Source organism: Sinocyclocheilus grahami, unplaced genomic scaffold, assembly GCF_001515645.1.
Source record: "Sinocyclocheilus grahami isolate Dianchi unplaced genomic scaffold, SAMN03320097.WGS_v1.1 scaffold1979.1, whole genome shotgun sequence".
In the NCBI taxonomy this organism is placed as follows: domain Eukaryota; kingdom Metazoa; phylum Chordata; class Actinopteri; order Cypriniformes; family Cyprinidae; genus Sinocyclocheilus; species Sinocyclocheilus grahami.
In genome coordinates this window covers 1-13,803 of record NW_015507158.1, presented here as the reverse complement: position 1 = coordinate 13,803, position 13,803 = coordinate 1, and the positions used below count along the sequence as shown (strand labels likewise).

Here is a 13,803-nt window from a genome sequence, read left to right as displayed (position 1 = left end):
TGCAATGACCATCTTATCATATGAAGGGGGTGGGCTTCTTGTTCTTTAAAACACGCACACGCATTTATCACATACATTCACTTTTAGCATCACAAATGAGGGAGGTGCAGGTGATTGAGTGATGGGGTTTCATAGCTAATCTAGATGTGGCAAACTCAATCAGTGAGGAGCTCCATACTGCTAATCAGAGAGAGAGATAAGACCCACCCCCACTCTGGGTTGCTGAAATCTCCTTAGATTTTTAAGTCACTGTAACCCCTCACCACCCCCTGTTCCCCAAAGACCATCCACCCCAACACTCCATCGCTTTTCCTGCGAGAACAACAGATGGTAGGCCCAGATTATAGGGGAAATATCAAACAAGAGTGTGTTTGTCACATTAGAGTATTACAGGAATTGGCTTAGACTTAAACAATCAGTAATGTAAATAATCTTTTCAGGCTTTCTGTATATCATAGAGTTTAGAATCATAATGCAATGCTAATTTGTTGTTATCGTTTACTGGTATCAAGGGAACATTTAAATGAGTAGTGTCTGAGTTTTTAATATTAATGCATGCTAAAAAAACAAATATGCACAAAGAGCAAACCACTTTGTTTTGCACTGTGTATATATATTTTTTTACCACAATTCATTGTGCCACCTGACTACCATGAGGTACCACTTTTTGTGAATTAATTTGATCTGCATATCATGTAATTATTATTTTACTCGATTGACAAGACTAGTCATTTATTTTATTTATCTTTATTGTTAAGGAAACACCCATTCCAGTTAGTGTAGTGTAATGAAATCTTAGCCCAAAAATTAATGGACAGCTTGACATTGGTGTATTGATTTTATGAAGGTTGAGGCTGATCCTCCCACACATGACAGCTGCTTAGCACCTTCACTACTGATCATACATTGAGACAGGACATATGCTTCTAGTCTGATAGTGAGTGAATGATTGAAATAACGAACATATGAGTAAATAATGATTTGCTAGATTGGGGAGGGGGAAAGATACCAGGGTAATACCAGTCATGATGAATGACAGAAACGGCACTCGAAATCTTATTTCCACAAGCAGTTGTACCATTTGAATTTGCTAAATTATTCATCCCATCATCCTTTTGTTTAGGGCTGTTGAAAAAAGTGGGAGGGTTAACAATGTGGCAGATCGTGGGGGGAACAGACCACTCCGGCATTTCCGCTCCAGCTCTGTGCCTCTACCCCTGGTTATGGACAGCTTGGTACACTCCAGCATCGGGACATCAATCAAAGCAGCCCTTCAGCCTGCGCCACACTCCACTGAGGAGGGAAATGGAGGGAGCCTCTCCTCCCCACGAAAACAACCTCCTCCCAAACCCAAACGAGACCCTAATACACGTCTGAGTGCATCGTACGAGGCAGTATGTGCAGGGCTGAGTATTGCACCCAAAGACAGCCCTGCTGAGGGTCAAGCCTCTCCATCTGGAAGCCCACCAAAATCCCAACTCTCTCCTTCTGATCGTACGTATAAATATGAGCTGAAACATTCACTGCATGCCCAAAAGTATGTGGACACCCTCTTCTATTATACATATGAAATATTGACCTGCACAAAGCCTAAACCTGAATCCCACTGATTTACCTTTGGGAGCCAGACCCCATCATGCAACATCAAGGTCTAGCCTCACTGATGCGCTTGTGTCAGAATACGTGCAATACTTGCATCCCTATTCCAACATCTAGTGAAAAGACCTTTCCAGAAGAGTGCAAGGAGAATTAGGGAGTATCAACTTGCCATTAATGACAGTAGTTTCAGTGTAATAAATGTAGATTAAATATTAATTAATTTTAAATACAATGTTGGTGTGGTGTTCAAATGTCCACATACTTTTGGCCATATACATGTTTCATGCAACACAGAACTAAATGTCTTAATCTACTTCAATATTGATAATTGTTCCTGGCATTCCAGTAAATAGCTTTTCCCTTTCCTTCCAAAACCATCCATCATCCCACTATACCTCAAGCTCTTTCTAAACCTCGTCCTCATAGTGATGACTACAGCACCATGAAGAAAATCCCACCCCCCAAGCCCAAACGTAGCCCTAATACTAAACTGACGGGCTCCTATGAGGAGATCTCTGTACCTTCTCCTGCACGGCCCACGGACATGAAACTTGTCAGCCTGTTACGAGGCGGCCACTGCTTGGGCCTCATCCAGCGAGCAGCATCTGCGGACGGTCCCCATTCTTCTGTGCTAAGCCTATACCCCTGCCAGGATGAGGAGGATGTGTATATTGAGATGGTGGGGGCCTCAAGAACCCTCAGACTGGCAGACTCCCACAGTCCAGAACTGGGAGAGGCGGTATACGAGGAAATGAAGTACTTCCCAACTGATGAGGTGGGGTCAGCTCCAGTGGTCAAGCCTGAAGCTGTCAATCCCACTACTAATATCCTACCTGCCCCAGTGCTGGAAATCAAGAGGCCTGTGACTTTGATGGAGCACTCTGGCACGCTCGGGGGAAAGCAGCAGGGCAAGGATGGGACGGCATGTGACATTCCTGCTCCATTCCCCAACCTCCTTCAACATCGTCCCCCACTTCTAGTCTTCCCTCCGTCCCCTGTCACCTGCTCTCCCGCCTCGGATGAGTCCCCCCTTACACCTTTGGAGGTGAAGAAGCTGCCAGTGTTCGAGACCAACCTCAACTACACCAGCCAGGATGGGGGCAGCCCACTCTCACCACAGTATACCCGACAAAGAGCTGACTCCTCACCGAGTCTTTCCATTTTAATGCCAGACAAATCTACGCCACCCTTGACTCCTCCTCCCCCTCCGGCAGCACTTCCACCTCCTTACCGTCCCCCATCCCACTTCCCCTTTCCCCCTGAACCAAACGTCTTGGCCCTGACCCGTGCAGCTTCTGTGGCTACCACCGATTCTCCCAAAGAGAGGGTATTTTATCCCGTGTCAGACCGTCTCTGCGGGGGTTCGTATTCCAAACCTCCCTTCTCCCCAGTAAAGACCTCGAGGCCAGAGCCCCGCAGAGCTCACTCCTGCTCCTCCTCGCCTCTGCTCTTCAACCCTGCCAATGGAAGACCCCTCACCAGCCCTCTAGATGAGCTCAACACCCTTTTCAGCTCAGGGCGCAGCCTTCTTCGCAAGTCCACCACTGGAAGAAAGATCCGTGACAGCGGTGAGTGAGGGTGTGTGCATGTGTTTGGGTACATGTGTTCTAAAGGTGTTGTAAGTAATTATTCCTTACATAATTACTTATTCCTATTGGCACCAAAAGGAATTGCATACATGAATGACCAAGCAGGTCTCTCAAGCACTTTGTCTATAGTTGATCCAGTGTTGAACCATGTCCGGCCTCTCAGTCAGAAAAATCAATGTTGAAAGTGCCACAGAGCGACAGTATTTCTACTTTTTGCTGAAATCTTTTGTTTCACAGTAGAAAGAAAGTCAAAGTCAAAATTTTGCGATATTTTATAAATGTCAATAAAAAACCTATTGCAAAATGATGGTGTTTCGATTAACTGATGTAATACTAAAACGTATTTCTTTCCTCTCGCGATAAGTCATGTTGATGGATGGTAGGTTTACGTATATTGCAGCCGTCGCACTAGCCATTATTTTTAATCGAAGGAGACATAGACATGTATCTTTTGCGAGCATAGACGTGTGGCAACGTGGCTGGCATAAACACAAGCATTGACTAGAGTGGCCACATCTGAGCCGTAATGCGCCGCAGACGTGTGCAGTATAAATAAGGGGTTATCCAAGCATTAATGACTATGAAATCTGCTTGTTCTTTAGAGCGGCCTCATATGAGGGGTTTCTTGGAGGTTATAGTACATTAAAGAATGATTGTGATTTTTATTTACACCAGGTGACCTGTAAATGCAGAAAAACGGTTTCCATTGCAGTTTTGCAAAATATTAAATTTGCACAGTTTGAAGGGTGATGGAAACACAGCTCATGATTACACAGTTTTCATTTCTGTGTGAACTGTCCTTTTAAACTGTTGTATTGCATGCTCCAGAGACATGAATCACAGATTTGTCTTGAAACACAGATTTTTTATAGCTCATCAAAGAAGTTTATGCTCACCAGCACACATGGTCATGCTTAATTTGCTGGAGGAGCATTAAAATAGTCTGGTCAAATTATAGAAACTTTCCCAGCACTCTTCTGGTTAAATGTCATTTCATATATGTGGTTACTGAAAGGCACGTCCTGTTTAGTATGATTTTTCTTGACTCATCCAGTGCCATGCTTTGTCTTTGTCAAACAAAAGTGAGGTCAGTACTGATAAAACAGTCATTTACCATAAAACCTCAGTGTTCTCTCTCAGAAACCCATTCTGATGCAGGCAGAGCGTTTATGTATGATGGAGGTTTAGGCTGTATTTTGCATCTGCTCTGGATCACTTTTACGGCACAACAACATCTTTATGCAACAACTGCCCTTAAATGCTTCTACACTATGGGCCCAAATGTTGAATTGAGTCAGAATAATCTGGAATGGTGTTCTGGCATCTTTTTTTTAACTAATATATAATGCACATTAAGGACATATTCATTTAAGGAAAAGAGCATTAAATGTCACATTAAAATAAGATAATTTGACGAGAAAGCATTCTTAAGAAGGATGTTGGGTGTGTTTGCCAATTTAGTTCACATGCTGTGTCTAACACAGTTTCCCTCGCCTCCTCCTCTTAACCTTTGTATTTAATTAAAGATGCTTTACCTACTCCCATCATTAATTTATGAGCATGGGTCCCATATGACCCTGACCCATATGTGCTTGTGTGCAAAATAAGTGTAAGAAATTCAATGTTGTTTCACAAATGTGCAACTGACAATTTTAATCTAAATATCTTAGTCCGTGATTGGTTACATCTAAAAGACACCATGGAGGCCAGTACAGGTGCATCTCAATAAATTAGAATGTCGTGGAAAAGTTCATTTATTTCAGTAATTCAACTCAAATTGTGAAACACGTGTATTAAATAAATTCAATGCACACAGACTGAAGTAGTTTAAGTCTTTGGTTCTTTTAATTGTTATGATTTTGGCTCACATTTAACAAAAACCCACCAATTCACTATCTCAACAAATTAGAATATGGTGACATGCCAATCAGCTAATCAACTCAAAACACCTGCAAAGGTTTCCTGAGCCTTCAAAATGGTCTCTCAGTTTGGTTCACTAGGCTACACAATCATGGGGAAGACTGCTGATCTGACAGTTGTCCAGAAGACAATCATTGACATCCTTCACAAGGAGGGTAAGCCACAAACATTCATTGCCAAAGAAGCTGGCTGTTCACAGAGTGCTGTATCCAAGCACGTTAACAGAAAGTTGAGTGGAAGGATAAAGTGTGGAAGAAAAAGATGCACAACCAACCGAGAGAACCGCAGCCTTATGAGGACTGTCAAGCAAAATCGATTCAAGAATTTGAACAACGAACAACGTCAGAGGCGTCTTACCTGGAGAAGAAGAAGCTAAGGAGAAGAAGAACTGGACTGCTGCCCAGTGACCTGGGCTTCCATACCACCCCAGCAGTGCCACAAACTGATCACCTCCATGCCACGCCGAATTGAGGCAGTAATTAAAGCAAAAGGAGTCCCTACCAAGTATTGAGTACATGTACAGTAAATGAACATACTTTCCAGAAGGCCAACAATTCACTAAAAATGTTTTTTTTTATTGGTCTTATGAAGTATTCTAATTTGTTGAGATAGTGAATTGGTGGGTTTTTGTTAAATGTGAGCCAAAATCATCACAATTAAAAGAACCAAAGACTTAAACTACTTCAGTATGTGTGCATTGAATTTATTTAATACACTAGTTTCACAGTTTGAGTTGAATTACTGAAATAAATGAACTTTTCCACGACATTCTAATTTATTGAGATGCACCTGTATTTGTTGAACTGTTTGACATTTTCCTATCTAGTGGCGAGAATCCGCTGTATGCATTCTGTTTATATGCATCGCCAAGATCAATACAATTAACTTAGCTACCACTACGACTAATTGCATCAATCAGAAGCAGATATTTTAAAATTATATATGGATCTAAAGCAAAGATCATTTTAACAATATGGACTCTCCTTTGATTACAGTGAATGATTGAGATGTCTGGTTTGTTAAATTCATGTGTAATAGCATTTTCTGGGATGTTATGGAGACAATCAATGAGCTTTAATTACTGGGTGCATGTGTAATGTCGTCTGGAGATATATATGTATGTGTGTATGTCTATCTATATATCTATGTATATGTATGTATGTATGTATGTATGTGTGTGTGTGTGTATATATATATATATATATATATATATATATATATTTTTATTTTTAATTTTTTCTCTCTGTCTTGATTCAGTTTATTGTAAAGGGCACAGGGGGTATTAGCTCCAGTCACATAAATATTACATGGACAAGAGATGATGTAGCTATGAAATATTAAATATCAAAGTCTCCCGCTCTGCTGACGGATGTGAATCGCTGCAATGTTTGTGAATCCCCAGAGTACAATGTGTGTGTGTGTGTGTGTGTGTTTGCACGTCTTAGGACACACTTAGTGTCACTCCAGAGCAGAGGAAATTACTTCTCGCATTAATGTACATGTTCACGACTGTGTGTGAAATGTACAAACATTAATCTGTCATAATGTTTGTGTTAGTGTCATGCTTGAGAAATATTTCAAAGCATGTCTACAACACAACATTTTTGCATGCTGTATTGCGTATATATGGCGTGTGTGTATATATATATATATATATATATATATATATATGAGTCCAAACTCTTTAGAGATGGCTGTTGAAACCTTTCTAGCCTGATGAGCAACACCAACTCTTTCTCTGAGCTCCTCAGAGATCTAATTTGTTTGTGCCATGATACACTTCCACAAACATGATGATAGATCCCTGTTCTTTAAATAAAACAGGGCACACACTGATACCTGATAGTCATCTCACTGATTAAAAACACCTCTGAACAGATGGACTCTAATTTCACCTTCAAATTAACAGCTAATCCTAGAGATTCACATACTTTTGCATAATTTGAAATATTGGATCATTGTCCTGAATAAATAAATGAGAAAGTATATATTTTCATCTCATTTGTTTGATTGGGTTCTCTTTGTCAACTTTCTGGACTTGCATGAAAATATGATGATTTTTTGGGGTTATATTTATGCAGAAATATAGACAATTCTAAAGGGTTCACAAACTTTTAAGCAGCACTGTATAAGGTAGTGTCAGTAGGGGTCCCAGACACAAAGCTGCAGTTAATGAATCTCTGATAACCCCAAACGCTGGCTGTGAAGTCAGATACTCATGACATGAGTGAGAGCATGCTGTAATGGAAACAGGGATTTTAACAGGGCTTTTTTAAAGGGGCAGCTGACCCCTGTGCTATATCCATCCCTGTGGCGGTCAGATCCAAGCAGGCGCACATGCCATGAGGCTTAAACACCCCCCCGTTCTTCCGTTCTTCCTCCTGTCAACGTCATTGCTAGACTCAATCATTCCCGTAATTTCTGGCCAGAGCAGCTGCAGATGCCCCTGCAGAAATGTTAGTGACTCAAGGTGGCAGGTGTTAACTTGCATGTCACTTCCTCACCTTTTTTTGTCATAAACTGTGAAACACATAGGTCGATGGCCGCGGTTAGATGGTCTGTGGGGCCTTGTGTTGTGCTGAAGCATAGGTTACATTTGCGAATCAGTGTACTTATTAAATGTTTTTCTTCATTTCTTTGCCATAGGACTCTCAAATTCCAACATTAACCTGCCAGGTCGAGAGGATCAAGGCCCCATCTCTCCGTCAGCACAGTTACAGGACAAAAACGCCAACAACCACACCTCTCCCAACTCTTCGAACCCTGCACCCATTGAAAACGGCAACCAGATATCTAATGGTAATGGCACACAAGAGGTTAAGGGTGATGAAGCTTGTAAAGACTGCACACCAAACACTGGATCTCATTCATTAATGTACATTCGTTACAAATCATTTGCAATTGCATGTTTTAAAGCATTCAAACCAACACAGATCACACATACTAAACTATACTATACTATAGGCAACAAAGAGGGCTGCTTGATATATATATATATATATACAGTGGGTACGGAAAGTATTCAGACCCCCTTAGATTTCATTTATATTTACATTTAGATTTTATATATATATTTGTATATAATAAAAATGCTATATAAATAAATGCAATCTATTTACACAAATATAAAATATATGTTTAATATATATCAATATTTTTGAATGATTCACTAAAAAGAACTGGTTCATATTCCAAGTCACTTGTTTGTGAATCCGAAATCATTGCTAATTACTATGTGCATTATATATATTTACCTCATTTAGAATAATAATCAACATGTGCATCAACATTAAAGGAGGGTAGGAATAAATATTGCAAATTTCACCTAATGTAAATCCGACTGAGATTCTCAAGAACATTTTCTGGCCACGTAAATTAGACTTGTATGCAGTTATTAGTGATGAGACCCATTATCACTCGGGTGAAAATGTTAGGTCTACTACTCTTTCTCTTCATTACTTTATAAATGTGATCAAGAGTAGAGGAGGCTAACCCCACAGCACCCCACAATCCCATGTTACATTAAGCCATTGGCCGTTGCATGTCTTAATGTGCATCCATCCAATTATTCAAAGCTCAATCGCATGTCATTGGCCGGCCCAGCCTTCCCCCAAGGTTTGTTTACCACAGAGACAGCTCCAATGACTGCGTAACCTTTGGCCAGCTGAGCGTGACATACACCACACAGGCACAGTGCTTTACATGCATGAGGAAACATTGGAGATAAAGTGAGAGAATAAGAGAAAAGGAAAGTATGGCAGAATAAGAGCAGATAGTGAAATGGAAGGGATTGGAGAAATAGACAAGATAAGATGGAGCGAGTTGACCCAGAAGCTATCACTGAGCCAGGCCGTGATTAAAGTGAAAGGCCCTGGACTTGATAAAGTGCTCTCCTAAAGAGCCATCAGATGGCTCAGGGTCTCTCTGTCTCCCTTAAACAAACACATACACTCACTGTCTCTTGGCCTTTTGTCCTCTCAGTGAGGCTAATATCTGCGTGTCGGGGGGAACTTCCATATTCCACATGATGGGATGTAGTGGGTGGAAGTTTTAAACAGCCAGCAGTGACCTATACACTCAGCCATTAAATGCCTGCATCTTCAAGATAATGGTATATGAACTAATTTGCATTTCCCAAAGGAAATACCAGTGCTTGCAAGACAGCAGAAGAATAGTGTTAAAGTTTAGGGAGCTCAGGTTTTAGACATATCTGTTGTACAAGTTTTTTAGTGACTGTGATGGTTTTCAGAATTGGGGCTGTTTCTTAATATGATACTAGTGCCTAGTCATTTTTTATGAACACGACTGTAATACCATGGTACTTTTTTGGTACCGTAATGTTTGGAAATCTACTATGATGATAACATGTTTTTTTCAAAATCTCATGATACATGGCCCCATTCATTCTTTCGTTTACACGGATCAGTCGTTCTGGTCCCTTTGCAGAAAAACAGCCCCAAAGCATGATGTTTCCACCCCCATGCTTCACAGTAGGTATGGTGTTCTTTGGATGCAACTCAGCATTCTTTCTCCTCCAAACACGACAAGTTGAGTTTTTACCAAATAGTTCTATTTTGGTTTCATCTGACCATATGACATTCTCCCAATCCTCTTCTGGATCATCCAAATGCTCTCTAGCAAACTTCAGATGGGCCTGGACATGTACTGGCTTAAGCAGGGGGTCACGTCTGGCACTGCAGGATTTGAGTCCCTGGCGGTGCAGTGTGTTACTGATGGTAGCCTTTGTTACTTTGGTCCCAGCTCTCTGCAGGTCATTCACTAGGTCCCCCCGTGTGGTTGTGGGATTTTTGCTCACAGTTCTTGTGATCATTTTGACCCCACGGGGTGAGATCTTGCGTGGAGCCCCAGATTGAGGGAGATTATCAGTGGTCTTGTATGTCTTCCATTTTCTAATAATTGCTCCCACAGTTGATTTCTTCACACCAAGCTGCTAACCTATTGCCGATTCAGTCTTCCCAGCCTGGTGCAGGTCTGCAATTTTGTTTCTGGTGTCCTTTGACAGCTTTTTGGTCTTGGCCATGGTGGAGTTTGGAGTGTGACTGTTTGAGGTTTTGGACAGGTGTCTTTTATACTGATAATGAGTTCAAACAGATGCCATTAATACAGGTAACGAGTGGAGGACAGAGGAGCCTCTTAAAGAAGAAGTTACAGGTCTGTGAGAGCCAGAAATCTTGCTTGTTTGTAGGTGACCAAATACTTATTTTACCGAGGAATTTACCAATTAATTCTTTAAAAATCCTACAATGTGATTTTCTGGATTTTTTCCCCTCATTTTGTCTCTCATAGTTGAGGTATACCTATGATGAAAATTACAGGCCTCTCTCATCTTTTTAAGTGGGAGAACTTGCACAATTGGTGGCTGACTAAATACTTTTTTGCCCCACTGTATATATATATATGAGATTTCATTTATATTTACATTTAGATTTTATATATATATTTGTATATAATAAAAATGCTATATAAATAAATGCAATCTATTTACACAAATATAAAATATATGTTTAATATATATCAATATTTTTGAATGATTCACTAAAAAGAACTGGTTCATATTCCAAGTCACTTGTTTGTGAATCCGAAATCATTGCTAATTACTATGTGCATTATATATATTTACCTCATTTAGAATAATAATCAACATGTGCATCAACATTAAAGGAGGGTAGGAATAAATATTGCAAATTTCACCTAATGTAAATCCGACTGAGATTCTCAAGAACATTTTCTGGCCACGTAAATTAGACTTGTATGCAGTTATTAGTGATGAGACCCATTATCACTCGGGTGAAAATGTTAGGTCTACTACTCTTTCTCTTCATTACTTTATAAATGTGATCAAGAGTAGAGGAGGCTAACCCCACAGCACCCCACAATCCCATGTTACATTAAGCCATTGGCCGTTGCATGTCTTAATGTGCATCCATCCAATTATTCAAAGCTCAATCGCATGTCATTGGCCGGCCCAGCCTTCCCCCAAGGTTTGTTTACCACAGAGACAGCTCCAATGACTGCGTAACCTTTGGCCAGCTGAGCGTGACATACACCACACAGGCACAGTGCTTTACATGCATGAGGAAACATTGGAGATAAAGTGAGAGAATAAGAGAAAAGGAAAGTATGGCAGAATAAGAGCAGATAGTGAAATGGAAGGGATTGGAGAAATAGACAAGATAAGATGGAGCGAGTTGACCCAGAAGCTATCACTGAGCCAGGCCGTGATTAAAGTGAAAGGCCCTGGACTTGATAAAGTGCTCTCCTAAAGAGCCATCAGATGGCTCAGGGTCTCTCTGTCTCCCTTAAACAAACACATACACTCACTGTCTCTTGGCCTTTTGTCCTCTCAGTGAGGCTAATATCTGCGTGTCGGGGGGAACTTCCATATTCCACATGATGGGATGTAGTGGGTGGAAGTTTTAAACAGCCAGCAGTGACCTATACACTCAGCCATTAAATGCCTGCATCTTCAAGATAATGGTATATGAACTAATTTGCATTTCCCAAAGGAAATACCAGTGCTTGCAAGACAGCAGAAGAATAGTGTTAAAGTTTAGGGAGCTCAGGTTTTAGACATATCTGTTGTACAAGTTTTTTAGTGACTGTGATGGTTTTCAGAATTGGGGCTGTTTCTTAATATGATACTAGTGCCTAGTCATTTTTTATGAACACGACTGTAATACCATGGTACTTTTTTGGTACCGTAATGTTTGGAAATCTACTATGATGATAACATGTTTTTTTCCCCCCATTATTATTATTGTTGTTCTTGTTATAATGTTTTCATAACATATAATAATGGATTTATTTATTTATGCATCTTTGTGGTTGACATTAAACAATATGCAAATATAGTAGATGTAAGAAACAAGACCAGTCGGAATTCATATGGATTTATTACAATGACATCCTTGTTGCTAAACATTTGGGCAATAGCTACTTTCTAGGGGTGTAACGATACACATATTCGTATTGAACCGTTCGGTACGAGGCTTTCGGTTCGATATGCATTACAAACCGAACGAATCGATTCGTTGGACTACTTCTATTACATTTGGAAAATAAAACAGCTTAAAGTGTGTGAAATGTAATGTTCTCAGTGCCACTGCACTCAACAAGGCAGCCCAAACGACGTAACAGACAATGTGCTGTCTGCCCAGTGGCGTAACGTTAGCGGACGGGCACGCACTGCGAAAGACCCCACGATAACCTCCCCTTGCTGGGTTGTGTCGAAAGACGATGATCTTGTATCGACGATAGCCAGAGATATTGTCAAAAACATAAATTGTTGGCAATATTAAGATATTTGGCATTTCCAATTAATGTAGGCCTGTTACATTCTTATTTTTATTAGGCCTATTATTATTATTATGAAGTTAATTTTATTATTAAATTAAAACTACAATTAATTTGCCCCACAATAATTACCAAATAACTGACGTGCTGCGAGGATAACAAAAGATTAGACTATATATTTACTCCTCAATTAAAATGTTTTAAAAAAAAACTGTATTTTAAAACAGTTCTATTATACTATGAATTATAGCCCTATGATTAAAATAAAATAATAATAATAAATAATTAACACTTCAGTCATCAATAAAAATCAATGAAATAAAAAGCTTTTATTTCAAGCACCGACTTTCAAAAACAACCTGTTTAACATGAAATGTTTCTTCTAATTTGTTTCACTATATGTAATATTAGAAATATTAAGGGAATAAATAAAAACAGTTCGCTATATTCGACGAGAGCTTCGTCTCTGGGGAGGTGTACTTTTATGTATTAATCATTATTTAGTATTTTAACAATTATTTAATTTATTAATTTATACCCTTGTTCTCATGATTAGATTTTTAAGATTTAATAATTAAAAAAACTTAATATTACAAAATGAATTAGCAATAAACCAGTTTTCATTCCAATTATTCAGTCAATATGACTTTTGTGATGCATATCTAGGAATTTATACAGATTTTATGCACGTCTTGCATACATTTTTTTTTATTTTTTTTTTTTAGATTTAATTCTCTTAAAAATTTAAATAATTTTGATTATTATTAAAGAATTCTTGGAATGCAGTCAAAGCACTGAATCTGATGGTCACATAATTTAACAAACGCATCATAAAACTAAGGCTGAAATTATATACAATTTCTAATTATATTACAATTTGCTAAATATACAAGCTAAATAACAGAAATTTAAAGAGAAAGAAATTGAGGAATTTCCATGTAGTGTTCGCATTATGTGATTACAGTTAGAGCAATACATTAGAGCAACATAATCCAGAACATGCATGAAGAATGTTGCATTTAACATCCGGATATTTCTCTTTCAATAGGGACGTTGGAAGACGTGGGACATCCAAAGTCTAATGCGTCCAGGACCTCGGCGTTACACAGGCACATGGACAGCCACCACACTCAGGTGAAGCATATACACAAACCCACACTCACATGCACACGCTCTCTTGTGGCATCTGTCATCCACTCTTCGGTGGGGAGAAGGTCTCCAGTGACCCCAAATGGCAGATGTAATCATGGGTAATGAAAGTGAGAGCGGGTCCCATGTCATCCCAGACTCAGCACTCTGCCAAATGAAATGAGTCGAGGCTTATCTAGAGATCGTCTTCAGAGGTGCATTAGAGGAGAGGGGTGGTGCTCCAGCCCTGTTC

At 39.6% G+C, this 13,803-nt stretch overlaps 1 protein-coding gene across 1 annotated transcript in view; it reads left to right on the top strand.

Moving 5' to 3' along the window:
• Window positions 1-13,759, top strand: part of LOC107573573 (unconventional myosin-XVI-like) — a 120,532-nt gene extending 106,773 nt beyond the window's left edge. Inside the window, exons 29-32 of the mRNA XM_016260004.1 lie at window positions 1,124-1,494; window positions 2,001-3,167; window positions 7,755-7,907; window positions 13,471-13,759. Of these exons, the coding sequence (XP_016115490.1) occupies window positions 1,124-1,494; window positions 2,001-3,167; window positions 7,755-7,907; window positions 13,471-13,676 (1,897 nt within the window). The 3' untranslated portion in view covers window positions 13,677-13,759. The remainder of the gene's footprint in view (window positions 1-1,123; window positions 1,495-2,000; window positions 3,168-7,754; window positions 7,908-13,470) is intronic.
• Window positions 13,760-13,803: the final 44 nt, after the last annotated feature.